This window comes from Eptatretus burgeri, chromosome 6, assembly GCF_056783735.1.
Source record: "Eptatretus burgeri isolate ZD-2024b chromosome 6, Ebu_testis_v1, whole genome shotgun sequence".
NCBI classification, from domain to species: domain Eukaryota; kingdom Metazoa; phylum Chordata; class Myxini; order Myxiniformes; family Myxinidae; genus Eptatretus; species Eptatretus burgeri.
In genome coordinates, this window is record NC_140966.1 from 111,166,406 (window position 1) to 111,194,014 (window position 27,609).

General features: G+C 47.4%; 1 protein-coding gene across 2 annotated transcripts in view; it reads left to right on the forward strand.

Moving 5' to 3' along the window:
* The window catches only part of LOC147025619 (SH3 and multiple ankyrin repeat domains protein 2-like), a 155,735-nt gene that overhangs the window by 27,151 nt on the left and 100,975 nt on the right, over nt 1-27,609 (forward strand). For both annotated transcript variants that reach the window (XM_085886768.1, XM_085886769.1), the window contains exon 2: nt 3,773-3,897. In XM_085886768.1, coding sequence (XP_085742894.1) covers nt 3,773-3,897 — 125 coding nt within the window. The remainder of the gene's footprint in view (nt 1-3,772; nt 3,898-27,609) is intronic.

A 27,609-nucleotide genomic window follows, 5' to 3' on the forward strand; every position in this document is an offset into this window, starting at 1 on the left:
GAGTCACAAGTACTCGAGGCTGTATCTGAGTCACTAGTACTCGAGGCTGTATCTAAGTAACTTGAAACCGAGGCTGTATCTGAGTCACTTGTACCCGAGGCTGTATCTGAGTCACTAGTACTCGAGGGTGTATCTGAGTCACTTGTACCCGAGGCTGTATCTGAGTCACTAGTACTTGAGGCTGTATCTGAGTCACTAGTACTCGAGGGTGTATCTGAGTCACTTGTACCCGAGGCTGCATCTGAGTCACCAGTACTAGAAGCTGTATCTGAGTCACTTGTACCTGAGGCTGTATCTCAGTCACTAGTACTCGAGTCTGTATCTGAGTCACGAGTACTCGAAGCTGTATCTGAGTCACTTGTACTCGAGGCTGTATCTGAATCACTTTTACCCGAGGCTGTATCTGAGTCACTTGTACTTGAGGCTGTATCTGAGTTGCGAGTACTCGAGGCTGTATCTGAGTCTCTAGTACTCGAGGCTGTATCTGAGTCACTTGTACTCGAGGCTGCATCTGAGTCACTTGTACTCGAGGCTGTATCTCAGTCACCAGTACTCGAAGCTGTATCTGAGTCACTTTTACCTGAGGCTGTATCTGAGTCACTTGTACCGGAGGCCGTATCTGAATCACTATTACTCGAGGCTGTATTTGAGTCACTTGTACTCGAGGCTGTATCTGGGTCACTTGTACCCAAAGCTGCATCTGAGTCACTTGTACCCGAGGCTGTATCTGAGTCACCAGTACTCGAGGCTGTGGCTGAGTCACTTGTACTTGAGGCTGTATCTGAGTCACTCATACTTGAGGCTGTATCTGAGTCACTAGTACTCGAGGCTGTATCTGAGTTACTTGTACCCGAGGATATATCTGAGTCACCAGTACTCGAAGCTGTATCTGAGTCACTTGTACCTGAGGCTGTATCTGAGTCACTAGTACTCGAGGCTGTATCTGAGTCACTTGCACCCGAGGCTGTATCTGAGTCACTAGTACTCGAGGCTGTATCTGAGTTACTTGTACCCGAGGGTATATCTGAGTCACCAGTACTCGAAGCTGTATCTGAGTCGCTTGTACCTGAGGCTGTATCTGAGTCACTAGTACTCGAGGCTGTATCTGAGTCACTTGCACCCGAGGCTGTATCTGAGTCACTAGTACTCAAGGCTGTATCTGAGTCACTTATACCCGAGGCTGTATCTGATTCACTTGTACCCGAGGCTGTATCTGAGTCACGAGTACTCGAGGCTGTGTCTGAGTCACTAGTACTCAAGGCTGTATCTGAGTCAGTAGTACTCAAGGCTGTATTTGAGTCACTTGTACCCGAGGCTGTATCTGAGTCACCAGTACTCGAAGCTGTATCTGAGTCACTTGTACCTGTGGCTGTATCTGAGTCACTTGTACCTGAGGCTGTATCTGAGTCACTTGTACCCGAGGCTGTATCTGAGTCACATTTACCCGAGGCTGTATCTGAGTCACTTGTACTTGAGGATTATCTGAGTCACTTGTACTCGAAGCTGTATCTGAGTCACTAGTACTCGAGGCTGTGGCTGAGTCACTTGTACTTGAGGATGTATCTGAGTCACTTGTGCTCGAGGCTGTATCTGAGTCACTTGTACCCGAGGCTGTGTCTGAGTCACTTGTACCCGAGGCTGTATCTGAGTCACTCGTACTTGAGACTGTGGCTGAGTGACTTGTACTTAAGGCTGTATCTGAGTCACTTGTACTCGAGGCTGTATCTGAGTCACTTGTACTCGAGGCTGTTTCTGAGTCACTTGTACTTGAGGCTGTATCTGAGTCACTTGTACTCGAGGCTGTATCTGAGTCACTTGTACTCGAGGCTGTATCTGAGTCACTTGTACTCGAGGCTGTATCTGAGTCACTTGTACTCGAGGCTGTATCTGGGTCACTTGTACCCGAGGCTGTATCTGAGTCACTTGTACTCGAGGCTGTATCTGAGTCACTTGTACTCGAGGCTGTATCTAAGTCACTTGTACTCGAGGCTGTATCTGAGTCACTTGTACTCGAGGCTGTATCTGAGTCACTAGTACTCGAGGCTGTGGCTGAGTCACTTGTACTCGAGGCTGTATCTGAGTCACTTGTACTCGAGGCTGTATTTGAGTCACTTGTACTCGAGGCTGTATCTGAGTCACTTGTACTCGAGGCTGTATCTGAGTCACTTGTACTCGAGGCTGTATCTGAGTCACTTGTACTTGAGGCTGTGGCTGAGTCACTAGTACTCGAGGCTGTATCTGAGTCACTTGTACTCGAGGCTGTATCTGAGTCACTTGTACTCGAGGCTGTATTTGAGTCATTTGTACTCGAGGCTGTATCTGAGTCACTTGTACTCGAGGCTGTATCTAAGTCACTTGTACTCGAGGCTGTATCTGAGTCACTTGTACTCGAGGCTGTATCTGAGTCACTAGTACTCGAGGCTGTGGCTGAGTCACTTGTACTCGAGGCTGTATCTGAGTCACTTGTACTCGAGGCTGTATCTAAGTCACTTGTACTCGAGGCTGTATCTGAGTCACTTGTACTCGAGGCTGTATCTGAGTCACTAGTACTCGAGGCTGTGGCTGAGTCACTTGTACTCGAGGCTGTATCTGAGTCACTTGTACTCGAGGCTGTATCCGAGTCACTTGTACTCGAGGCTGTATCTGAGTCACTTGTACTTGAGGCTGTGGCTGAGTCACTAGTACTCGAGGCTGTATCTGAGTCACTTGTACTCGAGGCTGTATCTGAGTCACTTGTACTTGAGGCTGTGGCTGAGTCACTAGTACTCGAGGCTGTATCTGAGTCACTTGTACTCGAGGCTGTATCTGAGTCACTTGTACTCGAGGCTGTATTTGAGTCATTTGTACTCGAGGCTGTATCTGAGTCACTTGTACTCGAGGCTGTATCTGAGTCACTTGTACCCGAGGCTGTATCTGAGTCACTTGTACTCGAGTCTGTATCTGAGTCACTTGTACTCGAGGCTGTATCTGAGTCACTTGTACTCGAGGCTGTATCTGAGTCACTTGTACTCGAGGCTGTATCTGAGTCACTTGTACTCGAGGCTGTATCTGAGTCACTTTTACCCGAGGCTGTATCTGAGTCACTTGTACTCGAGTCTGTATCTGAGTCACTTGTACTCGAGGCTGTGTCTGAGTCACTTGTACTCGAGGCTGTATCTGAGTCACTTGTACTCGAGGCTGTATCTGAGTCACTTGTACTCGAGGCTGTATCTGAGTCACTTGTACTCGAGGCTGTATCTGGGTCACTTGTACTCGAGGCCGTCTCTGGGGCTATGTCTGAGTTGCTTGTACTTGAGGCTGTGTCTGATACCCCAATGTGTGATCTTATATGGCATACGCACTTATCAGATAATTTGTCCCTTTTATTTTGACCTTTGACCTGCATACACGCCAGTCTTTGTACATGTTCTTAAGGTATCATTAATTGAAGCTTGAAGTGTACCCACTGCTACCTTTACAATAATTCAGAATTCTACTACTCGGCCATTCCCTCCCTATCTGCTGTTGTATATTGTTCACAGCACTTTGGGAATATTGTAAGTTACTTGGAATAAATAATACACTGGTAGAGTACTCTTTTGGAGGAGGCATACCTTGAGAATAGTCCAGGATCATTGTCCAAGATTACTGATAAACAAGAGACCTTTGGATGGATAAATTATCTCTCAATTTCACCATGGACGGTAAAAGTAAATGGAGATGTGGTCGTGGAACTGGGAAGCATTATGTAAAGCGATGTTGTACAAGTTTGGGTGTCCTGTATACCTCACAGCCAACGTTCCCATTGAGGAGTTCAGCCCTTCGCCTGCATTTCCGGCACTACAGTACCTGGAGTCGGTGGATGAGGGTGGAGTTGCAAGCCAGGCTGGTCTACGGGTTGGTGACTTTCTTATCGAGGTGAGACAACTCCAAGGCTGTGTTCTCTACTGCATCTCATGCCGTACCACATAATGATGTTCCACTCATATTCATAATCTTCCTCTTTCCCAATCATTCTGTTCTGTTACTATTTAACCTTGTTACTATTTTTATTACGTTACTATTTTTACTTGATCAGCACATCTAAGGAAAGACATAGTTGCCATAGAGACGGTACCGTAGAGAGCAACTGGATTGATTCCGAGATGAGCTAGAGTAAGATGTGAGTGGCTGAAGGAGACAGGACTATATACATTAGAAAGGAGGTGCTTACGAGGGGATTTGTTCGGGATGTTTAAGATAATGAAGGGTGGAGTTAAAATAAGTGAAGAAGAGTTCATCGGCAGAATAGACAGTGATATGACCAGCAGCCACAGTCTGAGAATGAGGAAGAGGAGAGTCAGGCTGGTAGTGAATCAAGGATGTTTCACTCAAAGAGTAGTTATTAATATATAGAATGGTCTGCCTGCAAGAGTAGTGGCAGGTGAATCAGTAGATGGTTTTCAAATTGAGTTGGATAGGTATCTGGAAGTAGTGGGGATGGGGGAGTACTAAGAAGTTGGCAGGATTGCACAGACCCGATGGTCCTCATGGCTGATGGGCATGAGGAGGGGCCTGATGGCCTCCTCCTGAATTGAAGTTCCTTGTATTGTGTTACTCATACCGTATCTGCCAGATTTGCACCTCGTTGTCTAATTTAATTGTAATGCCATTGCACTGTACCATGAAGTGCGGTGTTCTAAAGAAGACCAACATCACCTTCATTGGTCTACAATCCCTGATGTTCATTTTTCTCTATGCAATCTGATTTATTCTTCTTTCTTATTGTTCATGTGCAGTACAAGTTGTTTTTGAATGATGTGCAAGCATAATTCCATGTTTTCAGATTTTTTATCTCGCAAGGTTCAGCATCAGTATACGGATGTGGTTGGAGTAAACAGCTCTTTGCCATTGAGTAGTCACCAGCAAAACAAAATGGAGGCATTATCTTGAGTGGCTTATAAAAGATTGATATAAACTAGAAACACAATCGGATTGAGAGCGTTCCCTTTTCAGAGATCAGCTGGTCGAAGTACAATGGCAGAAGGTATGCCGCTAAAGATAGCTTGCTGTTAATAAACCAGGAGGAAGTCAGACAGTCATGAGTGGAGGGGGCTTTGAATACCACTATGTGAGAATTTATCAAATGAGATGAGTGGGTACTGAGTCAAAGATACAAGAAACATCCAGGAAAACCACCCAAGCTGTCTGTTTGCGGTTTGGGATACGTTATTTGTCCATTCCTATGTCGTGAAGGAGTATGCCAAATTATGGAGAATGTCTTCTGCCTCCAGGTAGGAAAACCCAGGTATACCCAAGAACGAGTAAGATATTATTGACTTGGTAACCTGAACTTCAAGCATAATAAAGGTATTAGCAAATACATAGCATTGTTTGGTATGATATCTACACTGTGTAAGCTTTTACATTGAACCATTGTTTCTTTAAAATACCCTTGCTCTCTTGCTAATCCAGATGAAAATTGTGTTCATCATGCGACTTGAACTGTGGTCCCAAGATAACGATAGTTTTAGTGAAAGTGATGTTGTTGTAAACATTCCATCAGGAATGGCGTATGGCAAAAATGTGACGGTGTTTGTATGAGCCATATTGCAGGATGGATAGTTATGGGAGTGAACACCATGTGATGGCAAAAGAAAACTGGTGATGTACAGGTGATAGTGAAATGGAGGTATGAAACAAGGTATAACTTCTGGCCTGGTAAATCCTCCTCCCATCTACTTCTTCGACAAACCTCTCAAAGAACATCAGTCATCCAAACTTTTGGGCCTCAACATCAGCCCATATACCCAAGTTTGCCTCCAACGCCAGCGAATGACCAGACAATGATACAAGCCAAGTCTTCCATAGGCAAATCCAAAACTCTAACAATCTACCCAAGGCCTTAATCCACAGCTCAATGGGTGACTGCTCCTCGCTTTGGGCTGGTGGCCCTGCCTCACACCTTGAAAATTTTGCTGCCTTTAAGAGCAAGATTATCAAAATCAATCATTTTTTTATGCATCCTCATAATGAATGTGCATTCTTGATGAATTCCACAGCAAGTGCAATACTAACTGGAATGACACACGTAGAGCGCATCGTCTTGCCTCGCGTGTTCATTCTGAACAAAAATCCCATTGTTAACTGAACACGCTACTGTAATGGCCCACTGCTATGATGGCCCCTATATCCATATCATCCAGCCACCCCATTGTGCCACAAAGTTTTTTGCTATGGGTTATGAGCATCATAAGTTTAATTCTTCACTCACATCGGGTCATAGATCACATTGAAATTTCAGATTTTTCGGATAAAGATTTCAATTCAACCAATTATGGCTGTAATACCACTTCACTGATGACATCATCATTATCACCTTATATACCCCCATGGGAGGAGGAGGAGATTGGGACCATACTCTGTGCAGAGCGTTGGTGCTGCTTAAGCAGTCTCCTTGGCAATTGGGCACAATCCAGGACGGGTCGCCACTCCGACACAGGATACCAGCAAGCTGGCACTCATTTTGCCGACCTCGGAAGGATGACAGGCCGAGTTAACCCCACCTGGTATTAATTCAACAACTGAGCGGGATTTGAACTCAGGACCCATGTGGGAGTTTCTTCCAGAGGTGGGAAAAAGGAGGAATGAAAGGGTGAGGGTGAGCAGTGATTCATGATTTTGGTACTTTTACCAGAAGGGGATTGCTGGTGGACCTTGAGTGCCCTGCAGAAATAATGGGGGTACAGAGCACAGACAGAGAAAGGGGGGAGAGGGGAGGAAAGGCCGGTGAGGAGTCGGTAGAAGACAGAAAGACTACCGACTTGCCTGCAGTGAGAGAGTGAGAGACCCTAATACTCAGCTTCATCGAGGGAGATACCAATGATCCTAAAAGCCTTGGTTTCCACAGCATGAAACCGAGAAAGGCGAGAGGTAGGAGCAACAGCCCAGAGGGGAGAGCAGTACTCCATCAGGCTGCGGACGAAAGCTTTGTATGTGGTCAGGAGCTCAGGTGGGCCGAGGAAGGATTTTGAGAGGGAGTGGAGACGCTGAAAGCAGGCTCGGCCATGGGAGAGGAAGGAGAAGGGAGAGGTGGGGAGAGAGAAAGGATGAGACTGGGTAGTAGTGTGGTGAAGAAGAGAGTGGACAAGGGGAGCAACAAGATTTGAGGGGGTGGGAAGAGGGGGGACGTGTGATGAGAGGAAAGAAAGAGCATGTTGGAGATGCTGAGGAGTGTACTGATTGAGAGAGTGAGATGTCTGTTAGGTTAGAATGGAGCACACAGATGTTTGAACCCCACACAGTTTGGGCACCAGAGGAGCAGCTGTAATAGGAAGGAAGGTAGGAGATAGGAAGCGCTGCAGCAGTTGGACTCAACTCCAAGGAAGTGCATGAGTGGAAATTTGGTGTTTGGATTAATTAAAGCACCCCTTTTGAAGATAATCAACGGCCTTATTTAATTATATCTTTCATCAGGTGCATCGGCAGTCACCTCGCTCTCTGGGGTCTTAACCCCAGAACACGAACGTGTCTCACGAGTAACATTATCCTTAACGTGGGGTATGACATACCCGAAAAGGGGAAAAATAAATAAATAAATATTTACAATTACTATTTTAGTAAAAACAAAAATTATTAGTATGTAAATAATGATTGAAGGCATATTTGAAGATCATTTGTAGGCAATATCTATGTCTTAGCTGCACTAAGATACACACATCTCACACTTCTTCTTTGACATTGTGTATTATTTTCAGATTCTGGTCTCTGCACAAGTTGTTATGTGAAGAAATATATTCTTCTTCTTCTTTCAGCTGCTCCCGTTAGGGGTCGCCACAGCGGATCATCCGTTATGATCCGCATACTGATTTGGCATAGGTTTTACGCCGGATGCCCTTCCTGACGCAACCCTGGTCGCCTCTTACGACACAGGGATATAGGATTGGGTTTCGCCATGATTCTGGCCTGCCCTACACCCTCTCATAGCGCGGCCCAGCGCAGAGCATAGTGCCTGTCCTCAAGCGATCCTCCAACCCAAGCCTCCGAGTATCCGGATTACAGGTGCACGCCACTACGCCCAGTATATGTGAAGAAATATATTACTGCCTGAAAAAAATATAGAAATCACAAATTGTAAACACAGTAGATAACGTACATCACTATATTCCATGATCTGGGCATCTTATACTTATACCCCACATTAGTGTATAAAGGGGTAGCCTTGAAACACACATGTGGGGTACAAGATGCCGAGGCCATGCTATATATAAACCAGGAAAGAGAGCAGAGTGACTTCCCCTTCCTCAGTGATATCTGCCCAGGCACTGAAGGTATACAGAGTCCCAAGCTCTGACTCATGGGGTAACCTAATGGAGCATCGATCTGTTCACTTTGTGTGGGTACCTCATACCCCACGTTGGTGTTCTCAGGTTAAGGCGTTTCCTAGGTAACCTCGCTGGGGTTTGAGGCCGCCATGTTTTTAGGCCTGCTCAACCATGCCTTGACTTGGAACAGGCCGCAACGATTTCTTACCAATAAAGCTTTTTTTTCTTCACTTTCCTCACTCATATTATCGAATACTTGTTCATCATAACTCCGAATCTCTGCACACATCACTTTTGTAAGGACTATAGTTTTCAAATTACGAGGTTGGAGCAATTTCATGCATTATATGATGCAATTTTCCACTATGTACTCTCACGGACGAATTAAAGTATATCATCGAAATGTTATTTCGGTTTTGAGGATCGGATATCGTCCGGACTAAATAAGTGTCGAAATCTGGAGTGAAATCTGATAATTTACAGAAATGGCAAGTCTTCTAACTAAGCCGATATACTATTTACTTTAAGCAAGCAAGGCCGTGTTCCCTCCTTCTCCACACATGCACAAGAAAATGTGTAATTTCCAAACTATTAAACTTATCTTTTTCTACTGTTTAGAGAATCATATTGAGTGAACAAAGCATTTAGGAATGTGCCAAAATTAACCAGCTTCATTGAGCTGGTTTCATCGAGTGCAACGGAACTAACTTAATTCAGTGTCACAAAAATAACAAGTGGTTCCAGGCACAACAAATCCCGCCCGTTTAAGGCATAAAGTTATTTTTGGGATCAAATTTAAATTTGATATATCCTTAACCTGAATGTTGATTATAAGGAATCGAAGAAGGAATATTTTAGTTTTAGTTTGAAGTCATTTAAACCATTTTTGACGAAGTTATGAGTGAAAAAGATTTTGACCTTTTCATGACCTGACCTTGACCTTTGACCTAATTGGACCCAACAGTTAATGGGGTCGTCCGAGGTTCATTACCCACCTGTGGATACAATTTGACAGTGAGCCAGCCGTTTTTCCGTAAAGTTGTATTTTCGTAACCATGTTTTAGTTTTAATGGAAAATTTGTAATTTTGACCGATGACCATGACCCCCAAAACTTCGGACCCTACCGATCTTCACAAATATGCATTTTTCACTATAGGAATGGGTAGGATTATAAGTGACAAATAGAATAAGGTTCACTATAAGCTAGGTTTGAAGTAAATCAGATCATTTTTGACGAAGTTATGAGCGAAAAACGATTTTGATATTTTCGTGACCTTGACCTTGACCTTTGATCCAATTGGACCCAAAAGTTAATGGGGTCGTCCAAGGTTCATTGCCCACCTGTGAATTAAATTTGATAGTGTTTGCTAAAGCCGTTTTTCCGTAAAGTTGTTAACAGACAGACAGACAAACAAACAGACAAACAAACCGGACGATTACAATATCCCGCTCCCTCCCTCCGGGAGGAGGCGGGATAATTAACCAGCGGTAGGGACTCGAAGGCAGCAGTGCCTGGTATCTCCGTGGGGAATCTCTGGAGTTAGGAAGGCAAAATAAATTAAATTAAAGATCGAATTAAAAGAAGGAATGAACGATTAAGAGAACAGGAGGATTAGGGTGAGTGAGGAAACAGATTAGGGTGAGTGAGGAAACAGATTAGGGTGAGTAAAGAAACTGAAAAATTTCCACTCAATGTGTTTTTTCTGTCAAGAATGCATTTCCCCTTTTAATACATCTCGAAAATCAATGGGGTCTTGAAGTTCCATTAAAACGATGTTTTCTGGGAACGTTTTTACGATGTAAATACCTGGATGTGTGTGTGTGTGTGTGTGTGTGTGTGTGTGTGTGTGTGTGTGTGTGTGTATGTGTGTCTGTGTGTGTGTGTATGTGTGTGTGTCTGTGTGTGTGTATGTGTGTGTGTATGTGTGTGTGTGTGTGTCTGTGTGTGTGTCTGTGTGTGTGTGTGTCTGTGTGTGTGTGTGTGTATGTGTGTGTGTGTCTGTGTGTGTGTGTATGTGTTTGTGTGTGTGTATATGTGTGTGTGTGTGTGTGTATGTGTGTGTGTCTGTGTGTGTGTGTGTGTGTGTGTGTGTGTGTGTGTGTGTGTGTGTGTGTGTGTGTGTGTGTATGTGTGATAGAATTGTGAGGAAGTTGTGTGTGAAAAAACGAGGTCATTCTGAGTGAGTGGTTCGTTCTTCGTCATTCTGAGTGAGTGGTTCGTGCTCCGTCATTCTGAGTGAGTGGTTCGTTCTTCGTCATCCTGAGCTAGTTGTTCGTGCTCCATCATTCTGAGTGAGTGGTTCGTTCTTCGTCATTCTGAGTGAGTGGTTCGTGCTCCATCATTCTGAGCTAGTTGTTCGTGCTCCATCATTCTGAGTGAGTGGTTCGTGCTCCGTCATTCTGAGTGAGTGGTTCGTTCTTCGTCTTCCTGAGCTAGTTGTTCGTGCTCCATCATTCTGAGTGAGTGGTTCGTTCCTCGTCATTCTGAGTGAGTGGTTCGTTCTTCGTCATTCTGAGTGAGTGGTTCGTGCTCCATCATTCTGAGTGAGTGGTTCGTTCTTCGTCATTCTGAGTGAGTGGTTCGTGCTCCATCATTCTGAGCTAGTTGTTTGTGCTCCATCATTCTGAGTGAGTGGTTCGTGCTCCATCATTCTGAGTGAGTGGTTCGTTCTTCGTCATCCTGAGCTAGTTGTTCGTGCTCCATCATTCTGAGTGAGTGGTTCGTTCTTCGTCATTCTGAGTGAGTGGTTCGTTCTTCGTCATTCTGAGTGAGTGGTTCGTGCTCCATCATTCTGAGCTAGTTGTTCGTGCTCCATCATTCTGAGTGAGTGGTTCATTCTTCGTCATTCTGAGTGAGTCGTTCATGCTCCATCATTCTCAGCGAGTTCTTCATACTCTGTCATTCTGAGTGAGTTGTTTTGAAATAACACCCGATTTCTGAGTCGTATTAACGTGTTTTATAAATTACTGAGCCAAGTTTTTTTTTTTCCACCTGTCACCTGCAACTGTATAAAAAGATTAATGTTTGTGAGAATCTCCCTGAAACATCGATATAAATGCATTGTTGTTTTGTGGTTTTGGGTTGAAGAGGTGTTGCTCCCTGCTCCCTTCCTCGCACTCCCGCTCTTCCTTGTTCTCACCTTTCCTTCCCCTCTCTTGCCCCCACCCCCTCTGTAGCTCCCTCCTACTTGCTCCCCCGCACCTCTTCAATCCAACCGAACTCTCTCCCCACCCCCTCCCCCTCCTCTCTTCCCCATCCTCCTCATCTCCCACCCCTCTCCCGAGTGTACACCAACATTGAGTGAATCGTCGTTCCCCCCACCCCCCTCCTTGCTCTTCATTCCCCTTCCAAGCTCCCACATTCCTCACACCTCCTAGCTCCCCTACCCCTCCCTCCCCTCTCCCTTCCACCTCCCCTCTCCCTTTCCCTCCTTCTCTCTCTCTCTGTCTCTTTCTCTGTCTCTGTCTCTGTCTCTGTCTCTGTCTCTGTCTCTGTCTCTGTCTCTGTCTCTGTCTCTGTCTCTGTCTCTGTCTCTGTCTCTCTCTCTCTCTCTCTCTCTCTCTCTCTCTCTCTCTCTCTCTCCCTCTCTCTCTCTCTCTCTCTCTCTCTCTCTCTCTCTCTCTCTCTCTCTCTCTCCCCTCTCTCTCTCGCTCTCGCTCTCGCTCTCGCTCTCTCTTGCTCCCTCTCCATCTCTCTCCCTCCACACAATCCTCTCTTGCTCCACTCCCTCCCTTCCCTCCTCTCTCCTCTCTCCCCTCCTCTCTCTCTCCCCTCCCTTGCCATCCCTGCTCTATCCCCTCCCTCCTCTTCTCGCTCCCCTCTCCTCTCTCCCCTCCCTTCGATCCCCCCCCCCATTTCTCCCCCAACTTAATATCCCCATTAGCGAAGTGATAGGTTGTATTTGCTAGTAACAAAATATATGAAACATTTCGCATTTTATTTTATATTTTGTTAAAACGAAAGGTGCCGAGTGACACCAGTGACCCGCCATCTTGGAATACCCCAGAATCTGCTGTGTCAGCTGTGCTTGGTTCAGTAAAACAGCTGGTGTAAAGGTGCCGAGTGACTCCAGTGACCCGCCATCTTGGAATACCCCAGAATCTGCTGTGTCAGCTGTGCTTGGTTCAGTAAAACAGCTGGTGTAAAGGTGCCGAGTGACTCCAGTGACCCGCCATCTTGGAATACCCCAGAATCTGCTGTGTCAGCTGTGCTTGGTTCAGTAAAACAGCTGGTGTTCTGTTGTTGTGCTTTCGTCTGCGATCAGGCATTCCCGCCAGTTAAACGTGACCAAAAGCATCACTTGTCACAAGTAATGGAACTTTATCTTATATTATATAAGATTTTGAAGTGTTTCCCGATATCATTACTATGATTATTTTTTATTGTTTGGCTCTCGGCGGTGAAGTTTGAACTCTATTGTATTTGCCTGATCAGAGTCGCCGATTCGGTTTATGTTTATACTGAAGTGTTTAATTTATCATGTCAACATAGCAAAGTAATTCACAGTGATATCGAGCCATTGTGTGTTTGTGTATTTGTTTTGTTGTTTTAGTTTCAAGACTTTGTCTGCAAGGAGCATAGTTATGGACTCTGTCTGCAAGGGCCATTGTCATGGACTTTTTCTGCAATGAACATTGTTATGGACTCTGTCTTTGAGGAACATTGTTACGGACTTTGTCTGCAATGAACATAGTTATGGACTTTGTCTGTAAGGATCATAGTTATGAACTCTGCAAGGACCATTGTTATGGACTTTGTCTGTAAGGAACATAGTTATGGACTTTGTCTACAATGAACATTGTTGTGGACTTTGTCTGCAATGAAGATTGTTCTGGACTTTATCTGTAAGGATCATAGTTATGGACTCTATCTGTAAGGAACATAGTTATGGACTCCATCTGTAAGGAACATAGTTATGGACTCTATCTGTAAGGAACATAGTTATTGACTCCATCTGTAAGGAACATAGTTATGGACTCAATCTGTAAGGAACATAGTTATGGACTCCATCTGTAAGGAACATAGTTATGGACTCCACCTGTAAGGAACATAGTTATGGACTCTATCTGTAAGGAACATAGTTATGGACTCCATCTGTAAGGAACATAGTTATGGACTCTATCTGTAAGGAACATAGTTATGGACTCTATCTGTAAGGAACATAGTTATGGACTCTATCTGTAAGGATCATAGTTATGGACTCTGTCTGCAATGAACATAGTTTTGGACTTTGTCTGCAATAAACAGTTACGAACTTGGTCTGCAATGGAACATAGTTATGGACTCTATCTGTAAGGAACATGGTTATGGACTCTATCTGTAAGGATCATAGTTATGGACTCTGTCTGCAATGAACATAGTTTTGGACTTTGTCTGCAATAAACAGTTACGAACTTGGTCTGCAATGGAACATAGTTATGGACTCTATCTGTAAGGAACATGGTTATGGACATTGTCTGCAATGAACATAGTTATGGACTTTGTCTGTAAGGAACATAGTTATGGACTCTATCTGTAAGGATCATAGTTATTAACTCTGCAAGGACCATGGTTATGGACTTTGTTTGTAAGGAACATAGTTATGGACCCTATAAGGAACATTGTTCTGGACTTTGTCTACAATGAACATTGTTATGGACTTTGTCTGCAATGAAGATTGTTCTGGACTTTGTCTGCAATGAAGATTGTTCTGGACTTTGTCTGTAAAGATCAGTTATGGTCTCTGTCCATTAGGAACATTATTATTTCAAGAACAACCCCTCTTCTCCCCCAACTTCCCCCCCCCTACGCCCCACTTTAATTCCATTTTATTGAGGATCTGAAATTAAATTATTCAAGCACTGAAACCAACTCAACTTGATGCTTCTGACTTAGTAAATTCAGACTCTCAGTTTTGTCAGTCACCTTCTTAGCTCAATGACAAGGCTCCGAAGGAAAACAAACAAAAGTGGAAATGTGGAAACAAATGTGAATCAATCCGTCAACGGGACCTGATGAAGTCCAGCGCTTATCACACTGAGCTCTGCCTGCACCTCTCACGTTCTTGCGAGGGAAGGGTATTCCAACATGCCAGCTGCTTGGCCGCAGAAGCAGGTGCTGCAGGTTCACTCCAGTTATATATACAACTCAGTGGGTGATACGCACTGATGTCTGTTTTTTTATCTCATGATCTGTATACATGTATTTTGCTTTCTTTCTAAACTGTTATATGAATATTCCCCCGAAAAAAAAACACAACAGAAGCAAGAAAAAAAACCATTAAAAAATGTAAAAACATAGAGGGATGAAATCTCAAAAAAACAACCAAACAAGGTATGAATGACACCACGTTACGGAGCCACAATACGACACCACAATCCTCTGATGGATTACAATCAAAACATCTTTTGACATTGTTCCATCACAATCCCATGAGCATATGTGGCAAGAAGGAAGCCATTACGAAAAAAAAAGCCCACCTCGAGTCCCGTTTGAGGTACGCAAAAATCCACTCCGGAGATTCTGAAGCCATGTGGCAAAAAGTTTTCTGGTCTGGCGAAACCAAGAGGGAACCTTTTGGTTTAAATGCAAAACATCACATTTGGCGCAAACTCGATGAAGAACATCACCCCTACTGTGAAGCATGGTGGTTGGTGGCAGCATCATGTTATGGGGATGTTTCTCATCAGCAGGGACTGGGACACTTGTCAGGATGGATAGAGCAAAATACAGAAAAATTCGAGAGGAAAACCTGCTGCCCTCTGCAAGAACCCGAAATTTGGATGGAAGTTCATCTTTCAGCATGACAACGACCCGAAGCACACATCCAAAGCTACACTGGAGTTGCTCAGGAACAAAAAGATAAATGTCCATGAGTGGCCCAGTCAGAGCCCTGACCTAAATCCAATTGAAAATCTGTGGCGTGACTTGAAGATTGCTGTCCATCAACGCTCCCCACACAACTTGACTGAGCTTGAACAGTTTTGTTCAGAAGAATGGACAAATATTTCCCAATCAAGGTGTGCAAAGTTGGTGGAGACCTTTCCCAATAGACTCACAGCTGTAATTGCTGTCAAAGGTGTTTCCACCAAGTATTAACTCAGGGGAGTGGACACTTATCCAACCAACATATTCTAGTTTTGTATTTTTCATTAACTTTCTGAATTTTGTAGAATTTGTTTTTCACTTGGTAGTTGTGGGTCACGATGTGTAACATAAAGGTGGAAAAAGTTTGATTTAATGCAATTTAATTCCAGGCTATAAGGAAACAAAATGTGAAAAATTTGAAAAGAGAGGGTGTAGACTTTCTATAGGTACTGTACATTGGATATTGGATATTCTTTAGTGTTGTTCAATATGTAAAAACATGAAAATTTTCCTTCCATTGGAAAATACAATTCAAATTCAATTGAATTCAAAGAATTAGGGAGGGGGGTTGGGGGAGGTGCATCCCACCCTTTCCACACTCGCATTAAACATGTGAATTGAATTTGGTACAAAAGATGGTCTAAAGTGACAACGAGAGATAAGTGGAACACAAAGGTGAATTCCTGAACGATTAAAACAAAAACAACGGTGAGGTGTGTGTGTGTGTGTGTGTGTGTGTGTGTGTGTGTGTGTGTGTGTGTGTGTGTGTGTGTGTGTGTGTGTGTGTGTGTGTGTGTGTGTGTGTGTGTGTGTGATGGGTCTTGCATTGTTTTGTGGACCTTCAACACAGCATGCTTCTCGTACGAGGTACAAATTGATGGAAGATCTGTTCGTATCACACGCTGGGTAATCTTCATGGGTCTTTCCAGTTTCTTCACATTTTCTTTACACAGATTACCAAATGGACAAATTAAATAGAAATAAAGGATATTTTGAAACAAGGACCGATTAAAAAAAATAATCAAAATGCTGTTATCGACATGAAACTCTCAATTTCCTTAAAAAGTTCAACACTTGGTGTGCTTTACCGGCCAACACTTTGGGAATTCCTCCTCCATTTAAATTTTTTCTCAATCATTGTACCCAAATACTTATGCTCACAAACTTTTTCAAAACTATGGTCGTGAATGATCAAAGGGTCATGGCCACCTGCTAAGTGTCGAAAATCAAAAATAATTTCCTTTGTCTTGTTGACATGAAGAACTAAATAATGACGTCACACCAGTCTACAAACTTCTGAACTTCGTCCTCATATTCATGGTTATCATTAAGTAAGAACCCACTAATTACTGTTTCATCAGCATATTTGATAATACTACAATTTGGACTTCACCTGCAGCAATCACCTAAACACAAGAAAAACAAAATAGGGGAGACAACACAACCTTGTGGTGCCCCTAGACCTTGTGGTGCCCCGAGACCTCGTGGTGCCGCTGTGGTCTATCTGTAAGAAAGTTGTGAATTGATCTTGAAAGCCGAGGTCAGGTAACATCTCGTTTCAGTTATTTGTCGATTAATATCGGTGGTACTATGGTATTGAAGGCACTAGAGAAGTTGATAAATAATGCTCTTACAAAGGACTTGGCATCTAAATGATGTTACAATCTTTGGAGATAAATAATGGTATAAAAAGTTAAACTGAAATGTGGCAATTATGGGGAAATTAACCTGTCCATAAATCTGGGGAATTGCTGAAGTGCCATGGCTGGTGAGAGGGGTACCAACACCCAGCCAAGTTGTGTGGTGACAATTTAAATCGCCACATATGAGGAAGAGAGAGTTGGAATGAGTGGTTAAAAGATGGTCCATGTTGACAGAGAGAGAGAGAGAGAGAGAGAGAGAGAGAGAGAGAGAGAGAGAGAGAGAGAGAGAGAGAGAGAGATAGAGAGAGAGAGAGAGAGAGAGAGAGAGAGAGAGAGAGAGAGAGAGAGAGAGAGAGAGATAGAGATAGATGGAGTCCTCACTGTAAGGAGTACAGAACAACACACAGATGAACAAGAGGTTGGAGCAGAGGGGAAGTCACAGGCAAAGGTACTCTTGAGGGTTGGGAGGTGGAAGAGCAGTACATGGAGAATGAGAAATTGAGTTGTTGAGGTAAAGTGCAACGCCGCCACCAGGATAAGGTTCAAGCCTATCAAACTGGAGGAGACAATAGCCAGGAAGGAGTCAGAGACATCCTGTGGGAGGAAGGATTCTGTTAAATGAAACAGATGGTTTATCTGGTTATATTGCGAAATCTGTCAGGTTGAAGAAAAGGCCTCGGATGTTTGATGTCCACACAATTATGGACAGTTGAGGTGTTGTTGACAGGCTGCAGGAATGTGGAAAGGGAGTGGGAGAGCTAGGAGTAGGGGTGGGGTGGTGGGGGAAGCTGGGAGGGGGTAGGGTGGGGGGTGGAAGTTGAGAGGGAGTGAGGCGAGAAGGAAGATGGGAGAGTTAGGTACGAGGGTGAAGATGGGAGGAAATTGGTGAGAGGGAAGTTGTGAGGAGGTGGGGTGAGAGGGAGTGCAGAAAGGGGGATCTGAAGTGGAGGGATGCTGAAGAGGCGACACAGAGAAGGGGTGAGGTTGGGAAGACGTGAGCACGTAGATGACAGGAAGGGTACTGACATGGATGTGAAGGGGAGTTTATGGTCGTGTGCAGGCAACCTCTTCAAAATGGACTTCTCATGATCCCCAATCTGGACATACGAAGACAGACATCACGGGAGGGGTGAAATGAATGGTCATTGAAGACACGGAGGGAAAATATTCTGTAGGTATTAGGAACGGTTGATGGACCAAGCATTTGTTGTGAGAATGTTTATTTTCCAAACCTTTGTAAAGACCAAGAAGAAGAGGTCTGCAGTCAGGCCAGATCAACTCTAGCCTTCACAAAAACTATAGTATTCCTTTACAGATAATTTACCTCAATTAGTATGACTGAGTTCTGGAAGTAAAAGTGGAGACATACTGTCAGATGAGATGACTTTTACCACGAGTGACTCATTGATACGTAAAACACCGAGCGTACCAGGTAGTTATCCACTGTATATATCTGTATTGGTTTTCATTAAGAGCTGCAAATCAAAAACCAAGAGTCATTCGTGCAGACGTAGTCATAAGTGTTAAAAGTCACCTCGTCTGATGCAAAGGAAATGGATTCGCCACGTCCTGGAGCAACCAAACAGCTGATAGACCATTGTGGTTCATTCCTCTTCCACTGAGCTTGGCTTCCATGCTGCTGGAGAATGGTACTTTGGGTTACTTTGGGTTGCGAAGCAGATTGCAGCCTAACCCTCAGGTTCAGTTCCTCCCTCGGCAGATGGCAGACTCGACCCTCAGGTTCAGTTCCTCCTACTGCCGATCGCACACTCGACCTCAGGCAGATCCTCTCCCAGCCGATGGCAGACAGACCTCATTCAGTCCCTTCCTTGCCTTTATTTCGGCTCGCTCTTTACGAAAAGCTGATCGCAAAAACCTTCATGCAGTTTCTCCCCCGGCAGATCCACCACTGCCTTTCCTTCGTGCGCTCGCCTCAAAGCCCACTGGCTCCTCCCCTCAGTTTCACTTCCTTCTCGAGGCCACCTCCTCTCAGCCGACTGGGCAGGGCCTCGTCCAGAGAAGGGAAGGAAGGAAGAAGAAGCTCTCGGTACACCAGCACTGCACGAACAATAAACAGCCTCTTACACTCCCGACACACATGTAACATCCATTTACCGAACAACCTGGCTAAACATGCATTTAATGGGGGATCTGGGCTAATCCTATATTTAATAACACACTGAGGGCCATTTCCGCAACAATATATATATATATATATATATATATATATATATATATATATATATATATATATATATATATATATATATATATATATATATATATATATACATATATATATATATATTGAAATATTGATACATATATATATACTTTATATATAAAATATATTTAAATATATATAATGTCGAGCCTGGTGTTGGCGCAGTGGTTAGGGCAGCGGCTTGGGATCCAAAAGGTCCTGAGTTCAAGCCCCGTTGGGCCACTGAATTAATACACCAGGGGGTTGACTCAGCCTGTCATCCTTCCGAGGTCGGCGAAATGAGTACCAGTGTACTGGGCCGGTGTATACCCCGGTTAAAATAGGTGGATCAGATCCCTGTGTCGCAAGAGGCGACCAGGGTTGCGTCAGGAAGGGCATCCGGTGTAAAACATGTGCCAAATCACTATGCGGATCATATTGATGATCCGCTGTGGCGACCCCTAATGGGAGCAGCCGAAAGAAGAAGAAGAAGATATATATATATATATATATATATATATATATATATATATATATATATATATATATATATATATATATATATATATATATATATTGTTGTGGTTACCAGATTCGCAAACCACCATTCAGGTCCCTTAGGTGAGGTATCTCGGTAAGTGCATGTGTAGTTAGGCCCAAACCCGTTGTCTAGTGGGAATACATGTCATTTATGCGAGCTGCGACTCTTCAGGATAGCCGTTTTTCTTTCACTATCTTTATTTTGGACCAACCGCCAGGATTACCATCACAATTACAACCACAACCACCGCTTCACCACAACCGCCACGACCTTCACGCACACCTCACAACCGTAGCATCGCCACCGTCATCTCGCGCCACTCATGGGCACCGATGCTGGACTCGTGTAGGGCGCACGTTGAACAGCGTGTACAAAATCGCGGATTTTCTGCTTCAAAAACGGATCAAAAACGACACACGCCCACTTTTTGCCGTCCAATCGGTGAGCGAGGGGCGATTTGGCCCCGCCTCCAGAACGATCGATATATGCAAATTTGTGGATCAAAAAGCCTTCACGCCCACTTTTTCTCGGGCCAATGGGGAGCGAGGTGAAAGGTCAAAGGGAGGGGGTCAAAGGCAAAGTTACGGGGGGGATAAAAGGACGGTGTTCGTCAGTCAGAAGAGAGTCGCAAAAAAGGAGTCAGCGGAACGAGAGAGTCAGCAGAACGAGGTCGGAGAGTCAAGAAGAGGAGAGTCGGAAGCAGAGGGTCAAGACTTCGCGGGCGGTGGAGCTGCTCGTCGTGTGCGTTGGAGTCGGAACGGAGGGGACGGAGCTGTGGAAAGGCGGCGACACCAGATGAGGGGGTGCTCGCGTCGTGCAGGAAGCTGCACCCGAGGGAGGCCGACAGCGCGACCTGGCCGAGGTGGAGACGCTCGTCGCACATAATAAAGATCCTCTATACCCCGAGCATCAGCAACCCCCTCCTGTTTCCCCCCGCGCTGAGATAGTGCGACCAAGGGGGCCCCGTTCCCACCCCCCTGCCAGGCACTGTCCACGAGGCCCGCGGGTTGCGGGGCCATCGCCGCTCCGCGTCTCATCACCAGACGGGTAGGCCCGACCCGGTCTCGGCCTCAGGCCTACCTCATTCTTGAGGGTATTTCTTTTCCTTGGTTTTGGGTATGTGTTGTCGGCGCCGTCTGTGAAGTAGAATTGTATAAGTGTTGCCGTGTGCTCGGTAGTCGGTATTAGCTCTGCACTGTGTTTTCACTTTTATGTTTGCTTTTTGTGTAAATGGAATTGTGTTTTCTTTTGTGTGCATTTGGTGGAATTGTATTTGTGTGCTTCCCGTGTGCCGAGAATAAATGTGCTTTATTGTTGAACTGTTCTCCCGCTTCGCTTCGTCTTTTCCTCCATTGAATCCCCATCTTGCTTCACGTAAAGGGTTGGTAGTGGGCTGAATACGCCCGATAATTAATCGAACCGTCGAGGTCGACGATAACACCGCTCGGTTATTCTGATAGTACGGAACGGGTCGCTTAAGTGGCCCGTGTCCGAAGTCGACCTGCGGCGAGGTGCGATCGCCCGGTCTACCCTCCGCGTGGGTACTTAGGTAGTTCGAATTTGGCGAGCAACCCTATCCCACGCGGGGGCTGATTGGCTCGATCGCGGTGAGACCGAAAGGTCCACCCGTGACTGGTTCCCGGCGTTAGTCCGAGAGGGTCACGACTGGATTGTCCGTCCGGTGGGCGACGTGCCGCGATTCGAGTTACGTGGCCGTCGCACGCCGGCGGGCGCGAAGACCGCAACACTGGTGTCAGAAGTGGGATACAAATTCATCGCCCTCCTCGCGGCACTGGTATCGGAGAACAGGAAAACGGGCTCTCCTGTCTCCGGCTAAATTCACGGGAATCGGTCCAGGGGTGAGAGAAGCGACCCCCGATTCCCTCCAAATTACGAGCGAGCAAATTAACCCTTCACGAGAAGCAAGATGGCGTCTCAAGGCGAGCGGGAGCCGGGGGTATTAGAAATGGATGTAGAATGTGTAGAATCCATGGCTCAGGATGGAATCCCCGAGCAGGAAATGTTGATTGTGCAGGAACACGAACTCGCCCAACTGAACCCAGGGCCCGAGGTGGGTGCGGCAGCGGCCGCGGTGTATGACACCTCCCCCCCCTCTCCACCAAAACCCTTCCCCAACCCCTGCCGAAACGGCTCAGCTGAGTGCATCCAACATGGCCCAGCTATGCGCCATGCTGGCGGCAATGAACGAAAAGATGAATGCGAAAATGATCGAAAAAATGGATGCAAACGCAAATGAAATGAAAAACGAAATGAAAGGCATGAACGAAAAGATGGATACATTCACAAACGAAATAAAACGCATGAAAACTAAAATGGTAACAAACATGAAGGAAGAAACGAAAAAGTTCCGGGGTGAGACGCAGAACATGGGCCGATGCCTGCAGGCGGGCATGAAGGCCGTGACCGGGGAGATAAAAATGGCGACTCCACGTGTAGGAACAAACGAGCTGGGTGGGGATGCAACGGCTGACAGGCCCGCGGTGGAGGCGGGTGAAAAAATAATTCGTGGAACGTGTTGGGCGAGGGTCGTGACGATGACCGAAAGGGAAAAATTAAATGGGGAGACCAAAACGTGTGAGACGAGACACGAGGTGACGACAACGGAAATAATAGTTGAGACAAGGGAGGTAAAGGGTGAAGAGTTGGCAGAGACACGGGAGATGGGAACGATAGAGGGAAGACTACACGATGAAGACGGGGTAAGTGACGCACACACACACACAGAGGTAGTGGAGGACAATGGGGGTGAGCTGGCGGACTGGGTAGAGACCCAGTGCGAGCAGCGGGATGGCCTCCTCCAGGAACGAGGGGAGGGAGTATGCCCCCTTGAGGCGAGTCACGACCAGGTGAGTTCGGTCGTGTTTTGCGAGGTTGAGGGGACGAGTGCTGTGGACAGGTGCACTGAGAGCTTGGGGGGTGTAGAGGCCCCGGAGACCCTTGTGGGGACACGAATCCCCAGTGTAGTTGTCCCTGTGTGTGTGGTGCAAGGTGTGAGTGCGTCCCCGTGTGTGGAAGCGACCCCGTGTGTGAGTGGTGTGGTGGCGATGGTGCCGGAGTGTGTGCTTCCCAGCACGCCGTGTGTGGATGAGGCACCGTGTGTGGGTGTCGCCGTGTGTGTGAATGAGGCACCGCGGGTGAGTGTCCTCGCGTGTGTGAGTGAGGCACGGTGTATGAGTGAGGAACCGCGGGTGAGTGCCCCCGTGTGTGTGGATGAGGCACGGAGTGTGAGTGAGGCACCGCGGGTGAGTGCCCTCGCGTGTGTGAGTGAAACGGCCAGTGTGGATGAGACACCGCGGTTGAGTGCCCCCGCGTGTGTGGATGAGGCACCGCGGTTAAGTGCCCCCGCGTGTATGAGTGAGGCACGGTGTGTGGATGAGGCACCGCGGGTGAGTGCCCCCGCGTGTGTAAGTAGTATGGTTTGTGTGAGTGGTGAGGCACCGTGCGTGAGTGAACGGCCGTGTGCAAGGTCGCTGTGTGCAAGGGAGACCGTGTGTGTGAGAGAGCGGTATGTAAGGGAGATGTCGGTTGGCATGCGGGAGCACGCAGCCGCGTCTCCCGGTGTGAATGTGATGGAGTGGACTGTGTGCGTCGTAACACGCAGGTGTGCGTGGGTTGAATGGCGACGACGAAGGCGACATGAGAGGAGAGAAAGCCGAGTAGCGGCTGTAGTTGTTTCGAGGACCGTGCCGGGTTCACCCAGCAGTGAGCACGCGGTCCGTGCTGTGCAACGCACGAGACCACCACGTGCTCGCTTGCGAGAGTGAAGTCCCGGTCCGGAAACGCACGCGGTGGATTTGCCGATCCCGCGGACGGACAAAGTTAGGCAGGTAAATGGATTTGGACCGGACGGGTTCTCCACGCGATCGTGTGTGTTAAGCTCCAACGGGCAAAGCACATGTGTTCGCGTGGGGAACCCCTCGAGACATGGGGCTTGTGTTTTTTTTTTATGCGCACGGTGACGTCATGGCTGCACGTGGGGTTGGAATCCGGCAGGAGGGGTATCTCTGCCGGATGGTACCGTCCAAGGAGGGACGAGGTGCACGTGCAGCTGCATGACGTCACGGGCAGGTGTAAAGTGCGCGAGCTCTGAGTTGCCGCGCAGGTGCTGCGCATGGAAAAAAAAAAAAAGCAAGCCTCACTTTCGGGTGTACAGGATTCCTGGGCAAGGGGTGAAAGACCCCCTTACCTGGGCACAGGATGAAAACTAGTTAGGGGGAAGGGTTAGCTTAGTTAGACCGACTTCATGGGGCAGGGGTAAGTCCTCATGGAGTCCGTGGAATGGATTAGTTAGAGGGATTTAGTGAGCTTTAGGTTGGGAAATAAAATGGGATTATTAGGAGACAGTGACAGACTTTGGATGTGTAGAGGGGACGTAGTTTAGCTACGTAGTGTTAAAAGGAGCGTGCTGTAGTTTAAGGGACGACGTGGGAGCACGAGTTAGTTAGGGGATGTAGTTAGGAGGATGGCAGAGTTCAGCGGTGTGTGTGTTGAAGAGTTGGTGAGTTGTGAGGTGAGTACTTGGTGAGTGAGTGAGGCCAGCGGGTCTGTGTGTGTGGAGTGAATGGGGAATGCATGGTGCGATGAGTGATTGGGGGGAGGAGTGACTCCTGCCCAAGGGACCCCGGGGTCAGTATAAAGTGAGTTAGGGGGTTAGTCAAATTGAAAAATGGAGGTCGTTTTGTTGTTGGTGGGAAAGTAGGCTCGAGACCCATTTGGAGGGGTGCAGGAGCCCTGTTGACGGGCTTGGGAGCGTGGCTGCGAAAGGTGAGTATCGCTGAGTGGGTACCCCGGGCACCAGGCTAGTCGGCCGCGGTAGGCCATGGGCCCATGGGGGGCCGGGATAGAGTAGTGGGCACGGGTGCGCCTGCTTGGTGCGGGGGCCCGGGGCGCCATTAGCCGCGTGGGCAGTGTTGTGGGCACGGGTGACCCTCGGAAAGGGGCCCGGGAGGCCGGCCTGCCACGTGTGCGTTTCAGGGGAGGTGCCATGGGGGCACTCCCCGGTGTTAGGGAGCTGGTAGGCTCGGAGGCAGTGTAGTGCCCGGGGGTGCCATAGCGGGAGATTCGGCAGAGGGTCGTGCCTGCCAAAGGGAGCCACGTGTCCCAGCCAGGAGACCGTGTGAGGGCACGGAGAGAAAATTGGGGGGCGAGGCCCGAAATTGTAAGGACACCAACACAGGCGACGGGAATCTGGGTTGTTAGAACCAATAGTTTAAGCGAGAGGCGCTTGTTGAAAGCCCCGGGGTAGTTTAACAGTTAAATGGTTAGGATAGATTAGGAGATGTACCCCTCCGCACCATCCATCCCCTCGCTCTCGTTGTGGGCCGCTGGACCCACTTTGGGTTATAGATCGCCGAACTCTGGGGAGGCCATTCTGAGGCTTCGTTGGGCCTCGGCGCAGGACGTTAGCTCTCCCTTATTCCCCTCCGGGAAGGGAACGTAGGGGTTGGGAGTAGGCTAGGTGACAGGATAGGTTAGCCGAACAAGGACGATAAAGGGGGTTAGGGGACGATTTATAGTGGGGAAGTAAAAATAAAAACAATAAAAAAATAAGTTGGGGCTAAATTGGGGTTTGACAAATTAAGGGAGTGGGTATGTACAGTGACAGGCAAAGGCGATAGGTTGGGAGGGAGACAGGTAGGTAGGTCCGAGCCCGCCTTCCAAGTGGCCAGCACCACCGCACTCCCTCCACCAACCTCCACTGAACGGCAAGAGCTGGCCAACTTCATCGGCTGGCCGTGTTTTGCTTCAAGGCCTGTGCCGGCCACTTCATCTGCAGCTGTGGTACTTCAAGGCCTGTGCCGGCCAGTTCTTCTGCGGGCTGTGTTTGCCTGCAGCGGCCTTCTTCTGCGGGCTGTGTTTGCCTGCTGCCTTTTTCATGCCATGCCCACTGCCCATGTTCACCAGCCCCGTTCAATTTTGCTTTGCCCCCCCCCTGTTCATTGCCATGTGCGCCAGGATCGTAAAAGCAACAGTTTGCAAGCTGCAAGAACTGCCCTGTTGGCAGCTACAACACGGGCCTGCAGTGGCGGCCCGTGCACCGTGTTTGTGTTCATGCATCCATTCGTTGTGCTCATTGCGTGTGCCACTTGAGCTGGCACGGAGACTGCGTTGTGCAGCCCAAGCACCGTTGTGGTTCACTGAGTTCAGTTCAAAAGGGAAGGCCTTGGACTGCGTGTGAGCAGCCAGCCACGTTCCCTGTCACCTGCATTGTTTGAGCCAGAGACTGCATGTGGGCAGCCTGGCTCCCTGCTAACTGCTTTCTTTTTGCAGAGTTCATTGATCCTGGGCCATGGTTTAGTGTAAAATTTGTAAGTTAAGGTAAGATGTACTGTACATATGAGTGCGCCCCCGGCATGTATGTCTTAGCGCCGGCAATTTTATTTAAGTCGTCCGTATGAGTGAGTTTGTTTAGATAGTTACGCAGCCCTCAGGTTATTTATTTTGGGGACACGAATACCATGAATGTCGCACTCAGGGATCAGTAGGTAAAATGTACTAGGGGAAAACTACACATGATGGCACACGAAAATTTGACGACTCGGGACGAGTCTGTAAAAAGGGAAGGGGGTAGTGTTGTGGTTACCAGATTCGCAAACCACCATTCAGGTCCCTTAGGTGAGGTATCTCGGTAAGTGCATGTGTAGTTAGGCCCAAACCCGTTGTCTAGTGGGAATACATGTCATTTATGCGAGCTGCGACTCTTCAGGATAGCCGTTTTTCTTTCACTATCTTTATTTTGGACCAACCGCCAGGATTACCATCACAATTACAACCACAACCACCGCTTCACCACAACCGCCACGACCTTCACGCACACCTCACAACCGTAGCATCGCCACCGTCATCTCGCGCCACTCATGGGCACCGATGCTGGACTCGTGTAGGGCGCACGTTGAACAGCGTGTACAAAATCGCGGATTTTCTGCTTCAAAAACGGATCAAAAACGACACACGCCCACTTTTTGCCGTCCAATCGGTGAGCGAGGGGCGATTTGGCCCCGCCTCCAGAACGATCGATATATGCAAATTTGTGGATCAAAAAGCCTTCACGCCCACTTTTTCTCGGGCCAATGGGGAGCGAGGTGAAAGGTCAAAGGGAGGGGGTCAAAGGCAAAGTTACGGGGGGGATAAAAGGACGGTGTTCGTCAGTCAGAAGAGAGTCGCAAAAAAAGAGTCAGCGGAACGAGAGAGTCAGCAGAACGAGGTCGGAGAGTCAAGAAGAGGAGAGTCGGAAGCAGAGGGTCAAGACTTCGCGGGCGGTGGAGCTGCTCGTCGTGTGCGTTGGAGTCGGAACGGAGGGGACGGAGCTGTGGAAAGGCGGCGACACCAGACGAGGGGGTGCTCGCGTCGTGCAGGAAGCTGCACCCGAGGGAGGCCGACAGCGCGACCTGGCCGAGGTGGAGACGCTCGTCGCACATAATAAAGATCCTCTATACCCCGAGCATCAGCAACCCCCTCCTGTTTCCCCCCGCGCTGAGATAGTGCGACCAAGGGGGCCCCGTTCCCACCCCCCTTGCCAGGCACTGTCCACGAGGCCCGCGGGTTGCGGGGCCATCGCCGCTCCGCGTCTCATCACCAGACGGGTAGGCCCGACCCGGTCTCGGCCCCAGGCCTACCTCATTCTTGAGGGTATTTCTTTTCCTTGGTTTTGGGTATGTGTTGTCGGCGCCGTCTGTGAAGTAGAATTGTATAAGTGTTGCCGTGTGCTCGGTAGTCGGTATTAGCTCTGCACTGTGTTTTCACTTTTATGTTTGCTTTTTGTGTAAATGGAATTGTGTTTTCTTTTGTGTGCATTTGGTGGAATTGTATTTGTGTGCTTCCCGTGTGCCGAGAATAAATGTGCTTTATTGTTGAACTGTTCTCCCGCTTCGCTTCGTCTTTTCCTCCATTGAATCCCCATCTTGCTTCACGTAAAGGGTTGGTAGTGGGCTGAATACGCCCGATAATTAATCGAACCGTCGAGGTCGACGATAACACCGCTCGGTTATTCTGATAGTACGGAACGGGTCGCTTAAGTGGCCCGTGTCCGAAGTCGACCTGCGGCGAGGTGCGATCGCCCGGTCTACCCTCC